The 20,290-nt window shown below is 47.3% G+C and overlaps 6 protein-coding genes and 2 non-coding genes across 8 annotated transcripts; 5 read left to right on the forward strand and 3 right to left on the reverse strand.

Annotated features, from left to right (window-relative positions):
- Nucleotides 1-247: 247 nt before the first annotated feature.
- Pmar_PMAR029459 (hypothetical protein) lies at nt 248-1,306 on the reverse strand (the record flags this gene model as incomplete). Its single annotated transcript, XM_002784486.1, has 5 exons — nt 248-328; nt 361-490; nt 598-749; nt 798-878; nt 1,220-1,306. 5 exons carry the CDS (start codon nt 1,304-1,306, stop codon nt 248-250), a joined length of 531 nt encoding a protein of 176 aa, XP_002784532.1.
- A 214-nt stretch (nt 1,307-1,520) lies between these two features.
- Pmar_PMAR029460 (hypothetical protein) lies at nt 1,521-3,260 on the reverse strand (the record flags this gene model as incomplete). Its single annotated transcript, XM_002784487.1, has 8 exons — nt 1,521-1,550; nt 1,681-1,767; nt 1,812-1,888; nt 2,105-2,304; nt 2,351-2,510; nt 2,687-2,807; nt 2,856-2,932; nt 3,104-3,260. The coding sequence occupies 8 exons, from the start codon at nt 3,258-3,260 to the stop codon at nt 1,521-1,523; spliced, it is 909 nt and encodes a 302-aa protein (XP_002784533.1).
- Nucleotides 3,261-3,355: 95 nt separating this feature from the next.
- On the reverse strand, nt 3,356-4,890 carry Pmar_PMAR029461 (conserved hypothetical protein). Its single transcript, XM_002784488.1, has 6 exons — nt 4,816-4,890; nt 4,565-4,662; nt 4,308-4,469; nt 4,095-4,238; nt 3,703-3,873; nt 3,356-3,564 (listed from the first exon to the last, which is right to left on the reverse strand). The coding sequence occupies exons 1-6, from the start codon at nt 4,868-4,870 to the stop codon at nt 3,412-3,414; spliced, it is 783 nt and encodes a 260-aa protein (XP_002784534.1). The 5' UTR covers nt 4,871-4,890; the 3' UTR covers nt 3,356-3,411.
- A 592-nt stretch (nt 4,891-5,482) lies between these two features.
- On the forward strand, nt 5,483-14,044 carry Pmar_PMAR029462 (acyl-protein thioesterase 1,2, putative; the record flags this gene model as incomplete). Its single annotated transcript, XM_002784489.1, has 26 exons — nt 5,483-6,341; nt 6,408-6,509; nt 7,665-7,752; nt 8,042-8,209; nt 8,302-8,392; nt 8,436-8,497; nt 8,541-8,619; nt 8,919-9,064; nt 9,236-9,345; nt 9,401-9,651; nt 9,691-9,903; nt 9,965-10,027; nt 10,097-10,159; nt 10,929-11,001; nt 11,300-11,456; nt 11,501-11,633; nt 11,686-11,798; nt 11,984-12,127; nt 12,174-12,265; nt 12,992-13,148; nt 13,193-13,328; nt 13,373-13,482; nt 13,524-13,664; nt 13,709-13,800; nt 13,849-13,931; nt 13,979-14,044. The coding sequence occupies 26 exons, from the start codon at nt 5,483-5,485 to the stop codon at nt 14,042-14,044; spliced, it is 3,792 nt and encodes a 1,263-aa protein (XP_002784535.1).
- An 817-nt stretch (nt 14,045-14,861) lies between these two features.
- Nucleotides 14,862-14,933, forward strand: Pmar_PMAR029463. The gene has a single exon. It is a non-coding gene; the product is annotated as a tRNA-His (tRNA).
- Nucleotides 14,934-15,127: 194 nt separating this feature from the next.
- Nucleotides 15,128-15,199, forward strand: Pmar_PMAR029464. Its single transcript has one exon. It is a non-coding gene; the product is annotated as a tRNA-His (tRNA).
- Nucleotides 15,200-16,808: 1,609 nt separating this feature from the next.
- On the forward strand, nt 16,809-19,516 carry Pmar_PMAR029465 (hypothetical protein; the record flags this gene model as incomplete). Its single annotated transcript, XM_002784490.1, has 9 exons — nt 16,809-16,871; nt 16,956-17,262; nt 17,314-17,664; nt 17,905-18,279; nt 18,424-18,571; nt 18,734-18,840; nt 19,009-19,113; nt 19,145-19,293; nt 19,463-19,516. 9 exons carry the CDS (start codon nt 16,809-16,811, stop codon nt 19,514-19,516), a joined length of 1,659 nt encoding a protein of 552 aa, XP_002784536.1.
- Nucleotides 19,517-19,637: 121 nt separating this feature from the next.
- On the forward strand, nt 19,638-20,124 carry Pmar_PMAR029466 (hypothetical protein; the record flags this gene model as incomplete). The annotated part of the gene is made up of 2 exons (XM_002784491.1): nt 19,638-20,071; nt 20,112-20,124. 2 exons carry the CDS (start codon nt 19,638-19,640, stop codon nt 20,122-20,124), a joined length of 447 nt encoding a protein of 148 aa, XP_002784537.1.
- Between the last annotated feature and the right edge of the window lie 166 nt (nt 20,125-20,290).

A 20,290-nucleotide genomic window follows, 5' to 3' on the forward strand; every position in this document is an offset into this window, starting at 1 on the left:
ACTACCTCACCCTTACCATCATCGGATGTATAGTACTGGTAGAGCTGATTATCCAACCACTGCAGACCTCGGGCTACTTCAACTGCGGCACCCAAGAGCTCACTCCAAAGGGTTAACAACTGCTCCGAACTCAATCGGCCCAAGGCCCGCTCCAACCGTCCTGTCGTGGATCGATGGGCACTAGGAGGCTCTAAGACAACCCAATCATCATCGTCTCGATAGGGTGATGATCATAACATACTCAGGTTTACTGCGCCATCCGTAGTGGTCCCTCCTTCACCACCACGAGCATCTTCAGAACTTGTGACTCCATTAGCCGCAGCTTGACCTGATGGACATGCAACATCCAACTGACATTACGGTGGCTATCGTACTCTCCTGGATGAGTCTAGCTGAACTCAACTGCGCGATTTTCTTAATCAGCCGTCGAGACCTCGTCAACAAATTATCACGCAGATCTGTCTGTATAGTTAAGGAGAAGAGATGACGCCTGATCATGAGAAATGTACGATAACTGAGCAGCAGTTCAAGTAGAGAATAATGATGATGATGACCAAAGTGGCAGGTTTAGTTCCCTCTTCACCCAAAACCATTCACCTGTTCATAACCTCCAACACTCGCTCTCGCTTTAATCGAGCGGCAAGGTTATCCCGCGCTTCGGACACGGTGCTCTTGGAGGAATCCAAAACGACTATAACACCAGCACTGCAAACATCAATGAACTCTGACTCGATATTCTGGTCAATGACCTAACAGAAGGATGTACACGAATCGATCACGTGATCGATTATGATCACTTTGATATTATCATCCAGAGACTTCCGTATTCCCCGTACAGCTGCTACTCCTCCCAAGTCATCCTGTAGTAATCGACGTACCTTATGAGAAACAAAATCAACTTATAACAATAGCGTTAACTACTACTACTACTACTACTACTACTACTACTACTACTACTACTACTACTACTACTACTACTACTTACTACTACTACTACTACTACTACTACTACTACTACTACTACTACTACTACTACTACTACTACTACTACTACTACTACTACTACTACTACTACTACTACTACTACTACTACTACTACTACTACTACTACTATTACTACTACTACTACTACTACTACTACTACTACGAAGGAGACTCCCAGCACTGCAAGACAACACAGATGCTATATTCCCAGCAGTTATTTGGGGCTCCCAACTACCTTCTCAACTAGATCGAGAGCGTCCATGAACTCTCCATTCTGTATGACTCCATTGAGATTAGTGTACACTTCTTCTACGGTACGCATGCCCATCAAAAGTCGACATATCTGTATATGGTGAAGACTACCTCCAAGCCATTTCGGGAATACAATCCCGATCTTGAGCGACAACGCGGTGCGTGTACGTGTTAACAACAACTACAATACGAGTTGTTGGTCATCATCGCAGGTAACACCATGTTGACGATACCGCACCAACGAGAACGTATGCTATAATTCGGCGATCCCCCATAGCCTCACCTTATCCAATCTCGCTCTCCTTCTCAAAGACCTAGCCAAGTGCAGCCCTGGCTGGAGGCATTTCGACTGCAAGGCTCCTACCGAGGCCCGACAGGCCCCCACAGTCGATCGTGCCTGATTGCTAGCATCAGGACTTATAGCACTTCTCAATGGCCGTTTACCTGGACTATGTCGGCTTGGATGCTGCCTAGGTCCTTGAGGGATCCCAACAATTGATCGAAATTACTCAATTTCGAAGCGAGATGAACCTGACGACAAGCAGGGTGAAATACGCAAGAGCACCTTCCTCTACCTCGACTGTGTCCAACTGCTGAGCCAGTTGAGTATTCAGCTCGTCCTGTTTGGTGACCAATGACCGCAACGACCTCCCTATGACAACATACGATGGTTGAATATCAACAAGTACAGCAAGGCCTTGAGATCGGGGAATCTCTCAGATGCTACAATGATGAGCATAGGAGACAAGCAATAACCGTTGGAGGCGAGCACAGAGTAGTTGCCGAACCCAGCTGCTGGTACGAAGCTTTCAAATGAGTAGATGCTAATACCAATTTATAGATGAATGTGCCCTCTCCCAGAGCCTACCCGCAAAGACAGAGGACTGTGCAACATTATAGTCCTCATTGAAGTAGACCATAGGAACGCCCTTTAAACGGCCTTCACAGGAGGTAGAGGCGGAGGAAACAGACCTTGGTCTGTTGCCAGAGGCTGAAGCATCATCAGCAGTTACTCCCGTATGAACTGCCATAACTCCCGTAAAACCCGGAGCAAGCGTGCTCAAGTATCTGAATAACGGTATTCCCAGAGGTCTACAACAACTTAGTCATTTACTGATCAAAACTGATCCCTTCTGGAGGTTCCAACGGTGGGAGCATCGCTAAGGCCTCTGAAGATGGTAAGTCCAGCAGAGGGCGGATCATCTGACTGGACTCGGCAGACAGCGTCCCACCAGCAGAGGCGTACGCAACAGGGGTAGGCGCTGAGTAGAGACCTGACAGGAGGAGGAAGCATAATAACGTATGCCCATGCCATCCTAATCATAGTCCCGATCGCGCACGAGGGAAAGTACCTTTACGAAGATAACATTCATACCATCGACAAATAAGGATTTTTCTACTTCACTATGACAGTCGAGATGATGAGGAGACAAATAGGGAGACGTATTACTAGCCTGCCCTGCCTGGCCGCTTGCTACTGATTTACCAGAGGCTCCCAACACAGCAAGCAGGTTACCACCAAGGGATCGGTCAACTGAAGAGTCGCTCCCTACACCTCCTTCGGGTGGTATCTGATAATAATAAAGATACTTTCCACGCCCAATTGAAAAGCATCTTACTTCGATGTCAGTCGGAGCGTTAACTAGAGATGATAAAGACTGGGTGCAGCGTAACTCCTCCAATAGGGCTTTGAAATCTGCAACTATGGACTAACGTTCATACATCAATCTCGATGAAGCAATTCATTCAACTCTTCATCACATTACTCTCAAACCCATCCAATATGCCCACATTATTCATACCACAATATTCCGATCTTCTAGGAAGCATTCCCCAACCCAGTGTAGATGCATTCACGACTGACTACCCGGATTAGCCTCAGCAGAGTCCTCCTCTCCTCCATCACTCTTCGATGACCGACTCGTTACTCCAGGGAGCTTCTTCTTCCTAGGAGGTGGAGGCGGCGGCTTTGGCCGTTTTACTTCGCGCGCCACGAAATTAGGCACTTCCGGATGAGAGGACATCCGTAAGAGATAGAGTAGGCATCAAAAACTACCGTCCCACTATGTGCTGCCCACTCCTCTATTACGGTACTAGGCGAACGCAATCCAACGACATCGAACAAATAAGATGTAGACTATTTAGGAAGTTGTGAAAAGTGTGGTATGACAATACCTACTGCTGTGCAGCTACCTCAGCAGTAGCCTGTATATCGGCGTTGCTAAATACTGTTGCCTTTTCAGCCGATCCATCATCCCTTGTATGAGTCGCATCAAACACCATCGTCTTCGCCACGTCTCGGGTATCAACACGGTACTTAGGAGGAGTCTGAAGAAGGCATATAACACTACCGCCTCTCTCCTTCTGAGACTAATATACTATTGCTATCATACGCTAGTAGACGCCAACCTAGAAGTCATATTCCATATAACAGTCGGGCGCAATCCCCTCCAATAGAAGCCTCACCAAAGGTAGGAAAATCTTTTCCTTCATCCGTTGCTTGTCTTGTCGTAGGAGCATAGCCGGTCGGAATATCGACAAATACTTAAACTTCATACCTTCGAATGCCTCCTCCCGTCTACCGATAGTCTTCGAGTAGCCTATCATCGAGTTTGGGTCGGCTCCACCAGAGGACATCTACAATAAGGAGAATGGCCATCCCAAAACAGCCTGCATGATTGCATATGTTGTAACTCAAAGAAAGCAGATTACTACGAACTAGCAGCAACTAGAGTGACCCACACGGTGTTATGAGATCTCTAGTGAAAATTGAAAGAACCAGAAACCGTCGATGCAACAGTCGGAATGCTTATGATCGTGTCTATGGAGACTTGGTACGTATACCCCAGTATCATTACCAGTGACATCCCAACATTTCCATCAGCCTTCTTGCACGCATGCGCAAATGCTGAGGGGGCTAGAAAGTCTGATTCCTCAGTGTATGGTGCCGATCCAAGACAACAGAAGGCGATACAACCCTTACCATCACCGGCTGACTTTATCTGAGGACCACTCAGGACTCTCGAGGTTGAACTTGCATAGGACGATATCACAATATATGTCGAACTTACTGTTTCTACAGCACGCTCAGGGAGGGTCGCATCCTCGGGTTGCTCAGCCATTTTCTTCCAGTCAGCTGGAGCTACAATGAGTTTAGAATATCCTTCATCAGATTGGACTCCTTGAAATACGCTTTTTGTATCAGAAATATCCTTCCTAGTCACTGCCACGACCTGACAAAAGATTAAGATAAGCCTTATTGATCCATACTCCAACTGCTATCCTACTACATGCCACGACACTCTGCACGACGATAGGTCAACCCTACCTTAGTAACGACATCCGAGTTGAGTAACTCACTGACGACCCAACGACCAGTCGCCCCTGTAGCTCCAGCTACTATGGCAATACAAGAATTGGTGGGCACTGAGGATAGCACTACAATGACGATACATGTGTTGTTCTATGCATAAGGCGATGGAAGAGGATGTACTCATATCAAACCGAAGAAGGGTTGTGTGTTATCACATATCTTTACCAAAACGTGCACAAATTCTAAAGTCCATACGAATCTATTACAAGAATCAGAGGCTGCCCTAGCCTCTGATAGCGGAGTTGAAGTAGCAGCACCCATTATTAAATTATTATTCAACTGTAATGGTATGAAATAGGCTCACGACTCGAGCAATGGAGTACACGGTTACCGTATCAACCGTCACGCGCCACAAATAATCGCGCGTGTCACGAAAATAGTCAACGGCGACCTCACGCAGCAACATCATAGACTTTTGTCCTTCCTTACCTCTTAGTCGAAATTTATCCCATCATTCGTTGAGGGTAAAACTTCGTCTACCTCCTCGTTCGTCGCACTAGAGTGAAAGCATCCTCATCTAGCCTACCACTGACTGTTGCACAACAGGACTTAGCTTAGGCAGGGTACTCTCTTTAGCGGGAGATATTACGAGATCTACGACGACTAGTATTCTTTGTTAACCACATTAATGCGAGTGGAAGGACTCAGAAGTGAACTTGTCGATCAGATAAGTTACCTCATCCCTTCACAAGAGGGACAGCTCTGCTGCTGCTGCCGGCCAAGATATCTCAGCTAGCGCTAGCGTATCATAGATATTAATGATATCCTCTTCTTTTGTCTCATGCAAAGTCTAGTCTATTCCCTTCGGGTACTCTTAGTGAGGATTCGTGTATTGTGATTGTCGTCAGTTTCTTTATTGTTCATTGCCATTCAATGGCCATTTCTTACACACAGCAAAGGACAAATGTCCCAGCCCCGGTAGCCCAACTATCATCTCTAGGTGGCCGCTCCCATCAGCAACCATATGCTGTTGGAGGCGTACCACCATCCTCTGATCTACTTCTTCGATTATGGTCTGTGATCCAACGCTTGGAAGACGAGGTTGATGTTGAGCGTGAGAGGAATCGTACTCTTACTACTCAAGTAGATAGCCTGGCAGATCGTCTTGCTGCCTCCAACACTCTCTTGGCCACCCTTAGTGGTATGTCTACTACTAACATGCCATCTACTTTACCTACAGTATCAGCATCATCATTCATAACAGACTCTAATGTACCTGTTGTTGCTGCTCCTATGGAGGGTCCGTCCAAGCCCAGCTATCGTTCGGTCGTCACTGGTGGTTCAAATCAGCAGCAGCCTTCGGCATCCCCTACGATTACCGAGACTACCTTCCCTGACCATGGTGTGCCCTTGTGGCATGTATTGAGATCATTGAGTAACATTGATGAGAAGAGAGTCTTCACAGTGCGTAAGATTCAAAAGCTGGGCTTCGAGTCCCCTCCTAAGCTGAGAGAGTATTTCTCATTATGGGGACAGGTTACTAATATCCTGGTATTGCATCGACAAGCTCGAACGACCTCCTCTTGCTCTAGTGGTGATATGAGTAACGACAAGAACGTCCGAGTGAGGCCACCGAGTGTCGGCTTTGTGGTGATGGAGGATCCAGAGGTTGTCACTAGAATTTTGGCTACTCCCCAGCATACTATATGTGGTCATTCCTGCGAGGTGCAGGTCTTTGAAAGGAAGCATAAGCATTCTACTGGTGGGGAGTCTTACTCATTGTCGGAGACAAGTACGATATCATCGGGTACGAGTCCAATGAGTTCTCCAGCATCTGGTAACAACAACAACATGATAGGCATCAAGGATGATGATGAGGACTTGCCAGCATTCATGCGTGAGCTTAGGAGTGGATCTATGGCTATGGCAGAGATTGACCTTTTGGGAAAGGAGAAAGGAGGTCATTTGGTAGCTCCTACAAGAGCATATTCGACGGGTTTTGATACCACACCTGATACTACTTTCAGCAGTAGTACTAGTAGACGATTCACGACAAGTTCTTTGGAGCCGGTACCTAGTAACAGAGCTCTATGGTGATTACATTGTGGGAGTCGATGATCATGTACTAGAGATTATTGATGTGCCCTCCTCCTCCTCTTCTCCTTTTATAAGGTGTCTCTATCGTTATGCTCTTCCTCGATTGCTGCATTATCAGAGGCAGCAGCCTTAGTCTAATAATAATGCGCAATAAGCTTTATGGTTTCGGTTGCTATGATGATTATTTCTTCCTCATGGAACATGGGGTATTCGGATCATCACTACTACTATCAACAACCGTCGTAATTTTCTATTAACTTTGCTACTACTATGACATGAGTCGTTCATCTTCTTATCTCCCGTGGTTGTTTTTCCCGGTCATAAGATCTTCAACGTTCATGAACAGCATAGTAGTAGTATTATCATATTTATAGTTGCAGTGCCCATGGTGGTGATGATGACGGTGGATCTAATGCTGCTGCTTTAAGGCTTTTATTGTTAGGACTTCCTGTTCCTTACTACTACCGTTATCATAATACTCGTCATCATTGAGTACGATAGCTACTATTACTACTAAATCGTCATTCTTGCCTAAGTTCCCAGTATCTGCTCTTACTGTGACTTTATTATACTTTTTATATCTTGGGATGAGGTCCATATATGTGCTCAATGATATTGCTAGTACCAGTAATGACCTATTGTATAGTACTTGGGTGACAATGTTGTCTCCCTTTACTACTATGTCGATGATTGCTGCCATTACTCGAGTTTCTCGGTATCCTTTTGTGTAGTGTGTTGTGAAGTCTGTTAGAAGTGGTAGGATAATATCCGTATATGCCTGGCTCAGCAGTTGGTAGGACTCCGAGACAAAGGAGAGGGGTGGATGGTAGTAGGGGGGAAGGGTTGCAGTCATAGTGGTATGCAGCACTCTGTAGTGGTGGTCTGATGATAATATAACTCCTACTGTATGGTGTAGTTAATCCCTCCATGTATAGTGACAGTGCATTACTGTCTACTCTAGTTGCGACATCTCCTCTCTGGTCAGATCCCTCTCCCTTAGTAGTATTATGGCGGTTAGCATATGCTCTGAAAGGCCTCAGTAAAGAGGCTGCCCTTGATGTTAAGCTCAGTGAGGCAGCGAGGGTAGTGATGTCAAGTGAGCTGAAGTAGTAGTTAAGGAGATACGGGATCTTCTACTTACTATAGTATTGTTTTTTTTCGGTGTATATTCGGTAGTCTTCAGTTGTTATCGTCATCCCATTGAGGGAACCTTATTTGAGGTCCTCTTGAATACTATAAGTGGCTGTTGAGGAGTGTTTAACTGCCACTATATCGTTCACTCTCCGATATCATCCGTATCTTCCACCTTCCAACCTTTCCTGCGTCTTCTGCTATTTGACCTATTTCGTATTTTCCGCTGTCAGATCTCGCCGGGTAGCTGCTTTCATTTATCAGAGTATCTGGTCCCCTCCTTTTGGGTCTCTCCCGTCTCCACATGATGAAAGTGGAAGTGGTGGAGAGCATGGCCCAGGGCCTCATTGGGAAGATGCTTCGGAATCCAGCATCTGCTACTTGGGCAGCTGGTGGAGGAGCTCGTGGGAAGTCATCAAAAAAGAGAGGGAGGTATTCACTCTGAGCCTGTCATGTCTGATTACATGCAATTCATATTCCGAATCTTCACGCTGCGGTCGGAGCTGTGATGAGAGTGTTTTCAGGGGTGGTGGACCTCCGGCAGAGTCGTTACCAGCTATATCGGAGGAAGCGGATGGTTGGTCTGAAGCGGAGACTATTGATGCATTACGAGAGGTAGTGTGATGCTGTAGCCAGGGATTGAACCGGGGACCTTCAGAATGCCCACTTATTGTCACCAGCTCTGAAGGCTATAATGGAGCACATGACCCCATCTTCGAGGTAAGTACACCAGCACATGGTGATACCTCATCGTTGGTTGTAGAGGCGTGTCACCCTTCTCGCATGCTAACACGCCTTTGGATGACTTCATAGCAGTCGCCATGGGCAGTGCTCGAAGAGGGGTAAGTCGGAGCGACCGTGTGGTGGATCGTAATACCACTAGTGGTGATGGTGGGAGCAACTTTGTACTCTCGGAATTCTTCAACCATAACTTCTGGAGTGTCGGAACGCCAACTCATTTATGGAGGCTCTTCTCTTTCCTCTACGCCTCTTGAATTCACCTTCTTCCTTGTAGACGATGGAATCCCCAATACGATCAGTCAACCTTGCCGTTGATGACCATGATGATAGTGCTATGAGAATAGATCGGCTCCGAGGTTGGATACCCTCTAAGCTGTTGGGAGCACTACCCTCATTTTAGAACTGTCACAGGGTCGCCCTTCGAGTGCTTTCTCGATGGGTGGGGGCCATTCGGAAGGTCCTCATTCGGGACAGAAGAGGGGGAGGAGAAGCAGCTCATCAGATAGAGGGGTCTTTGATACTATGCTGGATGATGGCGTCCAAGATGTAGGAAAGATTTACCGCGCGCCACGAAATTATTCTGCTGGCGATTGCAGTCCTTTATCTCATCGGCGGCGGCAACTCCAATCGGTAATGGCGGTGATGATGGCTGGGAGTTTCGAGGGTAGGGAAGGCGCTGGTTCGATCCCGTGTGATGGTATTATTCCCGCGATTTAGACTGCTCTCTACCGCTGCTCCACCGACGACTCGGCAGGTGGTGGCCCGAGTAGCTTCTAGACGCCGAAGACGGGTGACCATCGGCAATACGAGAGCTGATCGAAATAAAGGTGAGTGTTGGACGGAGCGAAGCAATTCATGTTTACTGTTTGTGGTTTTTTGCAGGCGCCGATATTGGTGGAATTTCACTGCTTCCAACTCGACAGAAAAGAAGTCATCGGAAACGAAATGGAGGGATGCCTGATTTAACACCGGATGATGTTGTGGGTTTTATAGCCACCAGGTTACGGAGCATTGATGAAATGCATGAGGAGGACGAGGACCAAGGGAGTGTTATCATGCCTATAGCAAGTCAAGAACTGGGTCATACATTCAGTCCTATTGGAGTTGGGTCTGTCAGTGAGGTGATGGACACAGTAGGTCTGTAACGCTCATGGACTGAAGAAGGTTTCTAGGTGAGCTTCATGCCGCCCTTCACGCCGGATAGAAGAGTCAGCTGCGTTGAGGAAATGCAAGATGAGCAAGATTTACCACCGGGCATACAAGAAATAGGGACGCCATTCTCTGATATTGGCATGTGTGATACTCTCGATATGGTTTGGAGTCCCGAGGGTGCGCCGACTCCTTCCCAGCGAAGCGCTTCCCCGGCATCAGCGTGGACGGCATCGGTGAGTTGGTCTCAATTTCTCGCGCGCCACGAAATTATGGATGTCTTTGGTGGACCTTCAGAGTCGCGGGTTCTCTCGACCATCTGCCTTGCGGAACGCATTGGAAGTTTTCTGGGCTAAGGAGGTATTATTTGGCGAGCGCGACTGTTTAGATGTGGTTAAGATTCGATAAATTGTGGACATATTTTGTCAGAACGAACCGACGCCCACTTTTCAAGGTCTCGTACGAGAGCATCCAGTGAAAGCTTTCATGGAAGTCGGCTGAGGTCTCGGGTTTGATGCCTGGCAGCGGCGTTTGATTCAGGTATTGGTGATGTCATGTCGGGGTGTCTGCAAGCCTTCACAAACGAGCCACTGGTCTCCGATCTTTTTGGAGCCCACGAAATGCTGATAAATTCATAAATGCCAATAATTATCATGCGTATACTAAATACATTCATTGCTCGTCTGTGCTCTTGAGTTCATAGGCACTCACTGAACCTATTCCGTATCTTTCATGGTTAACTTTCGGATATTCCACCAGTGTCTTCGTTATGTCCCACAGCGCGTATGTTATCACTTTTTCCGTATCTGCTGCATTGTCAAGGTGATTTGGATGAGGTCATCACTGTCAATGACCGTGGCTGTTGAATATCGATGTCTGCAAATTGACCTAATGAAAATTTATTGTCTCATGGCTTCCAAGAGTTGCTGGACTGATGGTCACGTTGGAACAGTTCAGACTAGGAAACTGCAACAACTCGACGATGAACGAGCCCCAAGGCATTGCCGATCTGTTCCCTGTTTCTATAGACTAAGACAAAGTGAAAAGGGAGGAGCATTCCGAATGGAGTGGTATCGCAGTACTGGTATGTACTTTTAGGATATTGCTGTTAATTCATTTGGTGTATCTTTTTGACATAATATAACATCTTCTCGGGACAACTAATAGATTATTGATGAAAAATAATCAAACAATTTTCAATTGACATGAACCATGGTTTTTATGTTTCAGTCAGTTGCACGTGTTGAGTTCTACGGGGTAGCTTCAGAGGAAGGGCTGTGAATCTTTCGGCTGCGCTAAGGTACATCTGCCCGATTCTGGTAGGCCGATCAAGGGTAATTCTTTCATACTAGGAAAGCGTGTGATAAGCATATTCATTTGTGGTCTATGAGTCTGAGTTCACGGGCACTCACTGGAGCTGTTCCGTATCTTCCACGGTTGGCTTCTGGATACCTCGCGGCGAGTAGTTTCACAAGAAGCTTCTCGAGCATTCGCAGCAGACGTACTTTGTGGACGATGTCCCATTCAACTGAGACTCGAGAAAACGGTACAACGATTCTATTGAGCCCAAAGGACGGCCACATCAATAGTATGTTCAGTATCTTAACCTCGTCAACGTAAGATACGGATCAGGTCTGATGGTAGTCATACATGGTCTTGGAGACACAGCACAAGGATGGGAGAATGCCGCGCGTATCTGGTCTCGGCAGTTCCCATCGACCCGATTCATTTTACCCACCGCGAAGGTTCAGCCAGTTACCGTCAATATGGGCGCTCCGATGCCTTCTTGGTAGGGTAAGTCGCGTTAAGAGTGGGTATGCACGCATGCACAAGGTATGACATTCGAACGGTGGATTCATCATCTAAACTGGAAGCCAGCGTGGAAGGGATTGAAGAGTCGGCAGCGAGAATCCAACAGATCATATCAGAGCAGATGGCAGAGACAGGCGTGGAAAAGAAAGATATTGTAGGGAGTATATTTACCTCACATTGGCAAGATACGAATTAGGTTCATGTAGGTACTGGCTGGATTCTCACAAGGTGCGGCGATGTCCTATTGGGTCGGCCTGCAGGACGATGAGGGTTATGCTGGTGTGGTTGCGATGAGTGGATACCTACCAAGGGCCCACAGGTTGGTTGTTTGCAAAGATACTCCTGAGCGTATCTTATCTTGGAATCTTCGCTGTGCGATGTTTCGGTAGCTGAGCTACTTACATCGAGTTACTCCAATGAAATTGCGTGATGAGAAATCTTCGCCGCGCGCAATATGGCTGATAATATGATATCTTATCTTGTTACTGGAGTGTGTGTTTTCAGTTTCAATCTTTCTCCTTCGGCAAGGAAGTCAACCCCAGTCATACATTGTCATGGTGACTCGGACATGATGGTCAACTCGAACACAGCTGTTGCTACTCTAAATCATCTACAGCAAGCTGGCCTTGATGATGTTACTTTGATGATGTCATCATTCCTACCTATTCCGTATCTTGGAAGCGTGAACCTTCAGATATCCTGGCATGCAACATTCGGTTTGCGGAGACGAGATCCGACACATCGCTGTGTGGTTGAAACTCAAAGCTAAGCTTGGCTTGCGAGGACGTGAGATGTCTGGTTCCCGGTTCGATCCCTGGTGACGGCACCTTCCATTTATCCATTCCATATTCACGCAATAGTACATAGTATTCCCACGATTGCTTTGATCCGCTAACCTTTTGAGGTCTACTCTCTTGAATTGTGCTGCCGCCTTCCTCCGTTACCTTCCAATTTCGTTCTATCGGAGAGCGGCACTCAATCATCTCTCAGGATCTACAAGTGAGGTTTTGGAATCATTGACAGTGCGGGAACTCCATGACGCCGCCGCTATATTCCGTGTAAGAGGTGATGTTCATGTAAGCCTACCATAACACCCAATGCAGACCACAGTGTGCTTTTTGCAGGATATGGGTGCGCTACGGAGGAGTCTTATAGCAGCTCTTACCCCTAGTTCGCTGTGAAACATGTTTCTTTCGTTTTCATTCAATGAGCGTGTTGAATTAGACAGAGTAGCTTTGAAAACGATTTTGAAGGCTTCCAGCTGGGCAAAGATACGTCCTGGTTGGCAGGACTTATGTCAGTTTTACATCAGAGTAGCCTCCCACTGTTTGGCAGGCTATTGAGACCTTCATTTCCCTCGATACTCTCCCACAGTCGGTCGTATTCAAGTAGGATGTCGCATAATGTTAGCAGTCGAGAAAACGGCAAAGTATTGGTTCTCAGTCCCAAAGAAGGACGAGTTGATAGTAGGCTGATGCGATCATTGCCCATACCATCTCTTCCTCAACTTAGGCGCAGTGTTCCTTATTCACGGCCTCGGTGACACTGCGAATGGCTGGCTCGATGTAGCTCATTACTGGTCTAAGAGTTTCCCTACTACTCGCTTCATCCTCCCCACGGCTGAGTCGATGCCGGTTACGCTCAACTACGGTGCTCCAATGCCCTCTTGGTGAGCACATCTCAATGCACGCATGCGCAACATTGGTCTACAAGGTATGACATTGAAGCCCTGGGGGCAGACGCAAGCAAGGAGAATAGCAAGGCGCGTGGTATAGAGAAGTCTGCTGCTAGGATAGAGGCTATGGTAAAGAAGGAGATGGAGGAGTCCGGTATCGATAAGAAGGACATAGTAGCGACATTTAAGCGTGTTGAAGTTGGTGATATACTTCTTAGGTGTTGTCGGGATTCTCTCAAGGCGGCACGATGTCCTATTGGGTTGGACTGCAGCAGGGTGGCTACGGTGGTGTTGTCTCAATGAGTGGCTGTGTTCTTCGACCTGATGAGTGAGCATAGTCCGTTAGCACTCTGTTGACGACCTCTTCAGGTTCCGGCTAGCGTCTGATGCTGTTGATACTCCTGTCATCCAATGCCACGGTACCAGCGATCCAGTTATCCTTCCTAAGTATGCTCAGGAGACTATAGACCATCTTCGTGAACTCGGCGCAAAGAATCTCACTCTAGTTTGGTACGGCTCTTGCAACGATTCCTTGCCGACCACTCAATGCTTAGGTATCCCGGCATGGAGCATTCGGCCCGCGAGAATGAGATCGACGACATTGCATTGTGGCTGAAATTGAAAGCTAAACTCGGCTGCCGAGAGAGTGAGTGGAATCGAGCTCTGTCGGTACCAGGAGGGAATGTTTTCTCAGAAACGGATGATGAACTTGTCGGAGGTCTGCCCGTTAAGCAACTGAAGCATGCTTTGCGGCTGTTCAATGTGGACTCTACTAAAGTAGGACGTTATCTATTCTAGCTCCAACGTGACCAAGTTTGCTGTAGGGCGCTAACTGTGTTGAAAAGGCAGAATTATGCGAGGCCGTCTTGGACGCTATGAAGACCCACTGAGCAAATTTCGTGAACTCAATTGTCTGCTCAAGTTTTCCTGTTGATGTCTGGACAGTTTGTGTTATTCACTAGGAAGCCTCCTAGGGCTGTGAAAACAGGGGATTTTGTCCATCTCTGGGGGGAATGAATGATTGCTTGTATGGCGACTGGGTCGGGCGTGGGAATTGCATTTCTTTCACCTTCTCTTCGGTAGTTGGACTCAGTTAGACATCTCGGAGTATATCCCGTGATGAGAGGAAGAGGTAGCCTGTTCAGTTCACTTGTCATAAACAAAGCAACAATTCAAATAGAATGTTGGCAAAGCTCGTAATTGAGTAGTCACTCCCCGGGCTTCTTTGCCCACCGACATCGCCTAATCAGCCGATACCGTCGTAAATATTCAATGAGGCCCGCGCGGCGCGCGACAGGAAATGTCGGTCTCGAATTGAGCTATTCTAGATGATTTGAGATCCACGCCGTCGACAGCACAATGAGGGTGACTACATGGACGAGGCCAATATCCATGGTTAATTCATTAGCGTGCAAATTGCTTTAACCAAATAAGTTGGATGAATGTAGTCGCTGGCGTCTAGTAGCTAGGATGTCACCTTGTGACCGTGACAATCCTGGATCAATTTATGATGACTCGTTTGCGAGGGCTTTCAGCAATATACACGTATCCTTGATATTACCCCGTATCTACCATGATGAGCTGATGAAATCGGCTACGCCTTCGCCTATTGGCGCCAATGTCACTGAGCAAGGAACAAGCATCAACTGGATAGCATATAGTATGTATTATCTGCCATAAATCTGCCTTGTCTATATAATGTACACAGTCGCTATCGTCTAGTGGTTAGGACGTCACGTTGTGGCCGTGACAACCCCGGTTCAAATCCGGGTAGTGACTATTAATATTCGAGGCTTTTCAGCGATCTACACGCAGCTTTGATATTACCCCGTATCTACCATGATTAGCTGATGAAATCGGCTACGTCTTCGCCTATTGGCGCCAATGTCACCGAGCAAGGAACAAGCATCAACTGGATAGCATATAGTATGTATTATCTGCCATAAATCTGCCTTGTCTAAATAGTATGCACAGTCGCTATCGTCTAGTGGTTAGGACGTCACGTTGTGGCCGTGACAACCCCGGTTCAAATCCGGGTAGTGACTGTTAATTCGCGAGGCTTTTCAGCGATCTACACGCAGCTTTGATATTACCCCGTATCTTCCATGATGAGCTCATGAAATCGGCTACGTCTTCGCCTATGGCTCCGGTGATCCTCTAACTATGTACACTTAACCAGGGGAACTTTGATAGAGTTAGTCGACTAGGTGGTGTGGAGAGGACCGAAGACTTGCAGGGCTCCCCCCTGAAGCTTCGGTCACGGGACAGTTGCCCGACTAGGTGGTGTCGTATCAACGACTCACGTCTCACACGGGTCTGTCCCGTCACCCAGTCCACTAAAAGAACTGTCAGTTACTAATAACTTTCCTTCGGAATCCTCGGATTATTAAAGCACCTGCGAGCGACCAAGCTCGCTCGCCCATCGAATCACTTCCTCTGGAGTTGACCCTAGCCTCTGGCGAGACTTTCCATCTTCGCCTATTGGCGCCAATGTCACTGAGCAAGGAACAAACATCAACTGGATAGCATATAGTATGTATTATCTGGCAGATAATATCTGCCATAAATCTGCCTTGTCTATATAATGTGTACAGTCGGTATCGTCTAGTGGTTAGGACGTCACGTTGTGGCCGTGACAACCCCGGTTCAATGCGCGCGTCCGTACGGCGCGAGGTATGACACTAAGGATTCTGTGATGCTGGTCATAGGCGAGCGCTACTTTATGTACATGCGTGCTGCTTTCACGCTGCTGTGTGTTTACGTACGGGCTTTTATAAGTTAAGTTAGGCTAAGTTGAGTCCGGTATAAGTTCTATACAAGGCTTTTACTAGTTACTGACTTATACTAGCTTACATAGGGATCCATATCTATATGAGGAGGATATGGATAATAGGGTCTTCATTGTGTTGCTATAGTTTTGCGGCCATTGATTGCACTCTATTGGGCACTGGATCATTCGCTATGGTTTTGCGAACCCTTATGGGTTTAGGGTTTTTGAGTCATCTGAGGACTAAGGTTGTCGCTACGGATTGTCGATATATATTAACGGAGTCTAGCTTTGAGTTATCTGAGTTCGGAATGGTTGTTACACGTTCAGGAAAGACTACCGAAGTGCCACGTAATCGTGACACTGATGTTATAGTCAAGGTACGTCGTAGACGTGTTAAGGAAAAGACGAGTCATGCTTCTCATGCGCAGTGTGCAGAAAGGGAGTCAACCCATGGTACCTCGGTTACTCCCACTAGTTACCCGAGTCCTCATAGGGAGGACCACCGCTGCGCGTATTCTACCGGGATTCTTCCCGACTACAGATCTACGGTTACTGGTGATATAAGGTCTGTGAGAAGGGTTACATCGACCGATATCTTGTTGGATCGGAGCTTGGGGTATGATGGTATCAAGAAGAATGTATCTAACAACCGCACTGACTTGGAGGAGGCTCTAAGGCCGCTCGGTTTATTGGCAAGTTCCGAAGTGGAGCCCCCCCAACCTATTGGTGATATAAATGACATCATTGATGGTCCAGAGGAGCAAGGGCGACAGCATGGGTTCATCCCCATGGTGGTTAATGCGAGGCTACCGAAGGTATGGTATCCAAGGGTAGATATGGGGCTACCAAGGGATTCCTGTGAATGGTTACGTGGCTTGGCGTTTATGGCATACAAACTGGCCCAACTTGGGGCTGATAAGGTCATTGAGGCGCCCTATAAGGTCACAGTAAGGTCGGATAGTTGTGGTGAGCTACAAGAAGATTCATCAAGGGTGGTAGATATCACCACATCTCGCGCCCTTGTAACTCAGGGCGTTCCCCTCCGTAGTTTGGAAGAGGACGCTAGCGCCTGTATCGTCCCGTTGATCCGAGTTATGTGGACCGGGCGTTGGGCAAGGAGCCATAGGTCCAGGGTACGGTCAGATGGACAAGGTCAGTACCCCCGAGCACACCAGGAGTTTGGCTGCGTGCCCGCCAAGTTCCCCAACTCCTTAGGGTCTTCACAGTGCATTCTAGATCACGCCTGTGAGGGTTCTCCTAGTGGAAACGGGCATCCTCTCGATGCCATCTGCGATGATGTCACGCCCACTGGAAGGCTAGTTAGGGTACAGATGCTAGGTAGTTTCCCAGCCTATGCACTTGGAACAGGTCCGAGGTTGTCGTTATTAGATGGGAGCCATTGGTCGGTGCGTCCCTGCCTCGTCAAACCCGCCGATGACGCCTGCGGGCGTAGCCTTGTTGAAAGCGATGACAATGTACCAAACCTAGTATGCTTGCGTGATGAACAAGCGAAGGGTGCTCGAGTATTGGTTGGGGCGGTAGCCTGCCCGAAGTTTGAAGGGTTCAAAGGTTACGGTTCCACATGCTCTTCTCTGAGCGATTATTCTATGATCGACGGTCGTGCCTCGGAGATTGATGGACAAGCGGGTACTCGAGTATCTGTTAATGCCGACCACCCCCCATATGGTGTAGAAGGACTTTCTCGTGAGGATGGTTACGGAGAGGTTGTTGACAAGACAAGTCGTAGGGAAGATGACTATACGGTTATGCAGTCAGGAGTTCAACTACGACCACTACTATGTCATACTGTAACCAAAGGGACTAGAGGTTCGTCCTCCAGTTCGTCTAATTCAACTACTATTTTGCAAGCGGAAAAAGGTAAATACGGCTTTGAGCCGGAATCGACTAAGGGGATGATTTCCTCCCCATTTATCTGTTCACCTCAGGTGATCGATAAGTATCGGTCTTCTCAGTGTTCAGGTATTCAAGTAGAAGACAAGGACGGCCAAGGCCCCCATGAGCCATTCTTGTCAACTACAACCGATCAACCTGGGGACGCTCAGGAAGACGGTGAATTAACTCAAGATCAACGTGTTGATAGGGTTACCAATAAGGATTACCCCGAGGACGGCAACGATGATCAACGCGGGCAACAGAGACTCCATAACGCCTCTGACAATAAGCAGGAGAGAAAGGAAGAGTATGAAGAAGATAAGGTGAACGATGAGAATAAGAGGGATACTGCAAATGATAAGAGGAGATATGGAGAGAGTGGAAAGCGATACAACCCTTATGATGGGAGCTCTGGAAGTGGGAGTGATAGATCGAGAAGGGATAAGTATGGTGGAAGGAGAAGTAGGAGGAGAAGATCCCCTTCGAGCGACCCGACATCCTCGGATTCGAGCTCGGATAGTAAGGGTAAGAGACCGAGATCGAGCAATCGAGTAGATCGTTCGAGTTCGGAGGATAGTGATTATGGGGTGAAGCATCGCCTAACAGGCGGTGGACACTTCCATCCAGTACGTAGGGTTGTACGATCCTCTCGGAAGTGTGATGTCTGTGCCACAAGAGAGTGTCGGACCAAGATCCACTACAAGGAGTACGACTCGGCCGAGCAGATGGCTATGAAGCTTAGGCCAGCAAGAAGGTATAATGGCGGAGAAGATATACGGTCTGGTACGACATGGATCGAAGAAATGGAACGAACTACTGAAGGTCATTCTGAAGTGGTTCAATATTTGTGGCTGAAACACCACACGGATATGGATGTGTGGGGTAAGGTTACTGATAGAGATAGTCCCCCGCACAGATGCTATAAGTCATTCGCCTATCATTTGGAAAGGGTCTGCAGAAGGTTTAGGAAGATATATGATACCGACGAGCACTTACAGCGTGCCAATAGGGCTTTCCAGTTATGTACGCAAGGTAAGGATTCGGTTCATCGGTTTGCTAAGCGACTCGAGAGGCTATCTACTGAGCTATATCATTTGGGTGCTCCACCCTTGGAGTATATGCTAAAGTGGAGGCTATATACGGGTTTAGCGGATAAGGAATTGCGAATCAAGTTGGATGATTATGTATCAGACCCTAAGGTGAGCTATCAACGGTTCCGCGAGAAGGTTCTCACCAAGCATCGGCGTATGTACCAAATAGCGAAGATGATTGATGAAGACTACGCTATGGGAAATGGTTATGAACCTGAAGAGAGAAAGCGGTTTAGGAGTCCTAGTCATGACCGAAAAGGATCGAAGTTTGTACAAGCACTTCTACATGCATCCGATAGTGAAGATTCGGCAAGCAGTATGCGAAGGTGTCACGTCTTTGCCATGGGGCAAGATAAGGCCGAGTTCAAGTGCTATCGCTGCTTGGGTAAAGGTCATTCTGCAAAAAGGTGCACAGCTGAAGAACCCAGGGATTTAGATGAGAGGTGTCTAAGGTGCGGGAGCCCAGGGCATAGATTGGATGACTGCAAGATCCAAGTTGAGAGGGCTACGTGTGCCAGATGCGGTTTGGCTGGTCATTTGGCCTATGTGTGTAGAGGGAGAATCAAAGGTCTGACGTCTTCAAGGAGTCCATCCCCTATGAGAACTAATCGCCCAGATAAGGCGAAGGTGCATTGTGCTACTTATTCTCCATTCAGGATATTTACACTTTCTGGTGGTCTACAGGGTTTAGAAGAACGGTATCACCTTAATCTATCTTGTAAGGAGAAAATGGCTATGGTTATAGGGGATGTTGAGATTGAAGGAGAGACTATTACCGCGCTCTTCGACACAGGAGCCGAATTATCGCTAGTCACTATATCTACATTAGAGAGGCTTGGTATGGATGGTGCTATCGATACTACGGTTACCCCTCCCATTGTCGTGGCAGATGGTGGTAAGTTGAGGATATATGGTGCGGTTATGTTACGTATTACTACACCTGATATTTCTATTAAGGATCAGTTTATAGTCACTGATGACTGTTTAACTGTCCCGCTGTTACTAGGATGTCCAACATTGGCAAAATTGAAGACATCTATTCACGTCACCTCTGAAGGAACTTATATCCAGACCAACGTGGGACCTGTGGATCCTATTAAAGTTAAAGGGAAGGTGAAGTTCTCCGATAAGGTTGATTATTTCCCTGAAGAAATATTTCAAGGGTGGGAACATCCAACAAATGAAATATTGGTGAACTATCAGGTCTATATTATAAATCAGTTGGTGAGAGCGGATAAGGTTCAAGGAGTGAATGCTGATTACGTCACCGTGGAGAAACTTGAGAGCCCTACATCCTTATGGTATTGGTCACGGTTCCCTTGTCAAGATTCGTCAATGGTAGAGAGGAGAACCAGTAAGGTATCTTGTGTTGCTGGCCCCAA

This window comes from Perkinsus marinus, assembly GCF_000006405.1.
Source record: "Perkinsus marinus ATCC 50983 genomic scaffold scf_1104296935218, whole genome shotgun sequence".
NCBI classification, from domain to species: Eukaryota; Perkinsozoa; order Perkinsida; family Perkinsidae; genus Perkinsus; species Perkinsus marinus.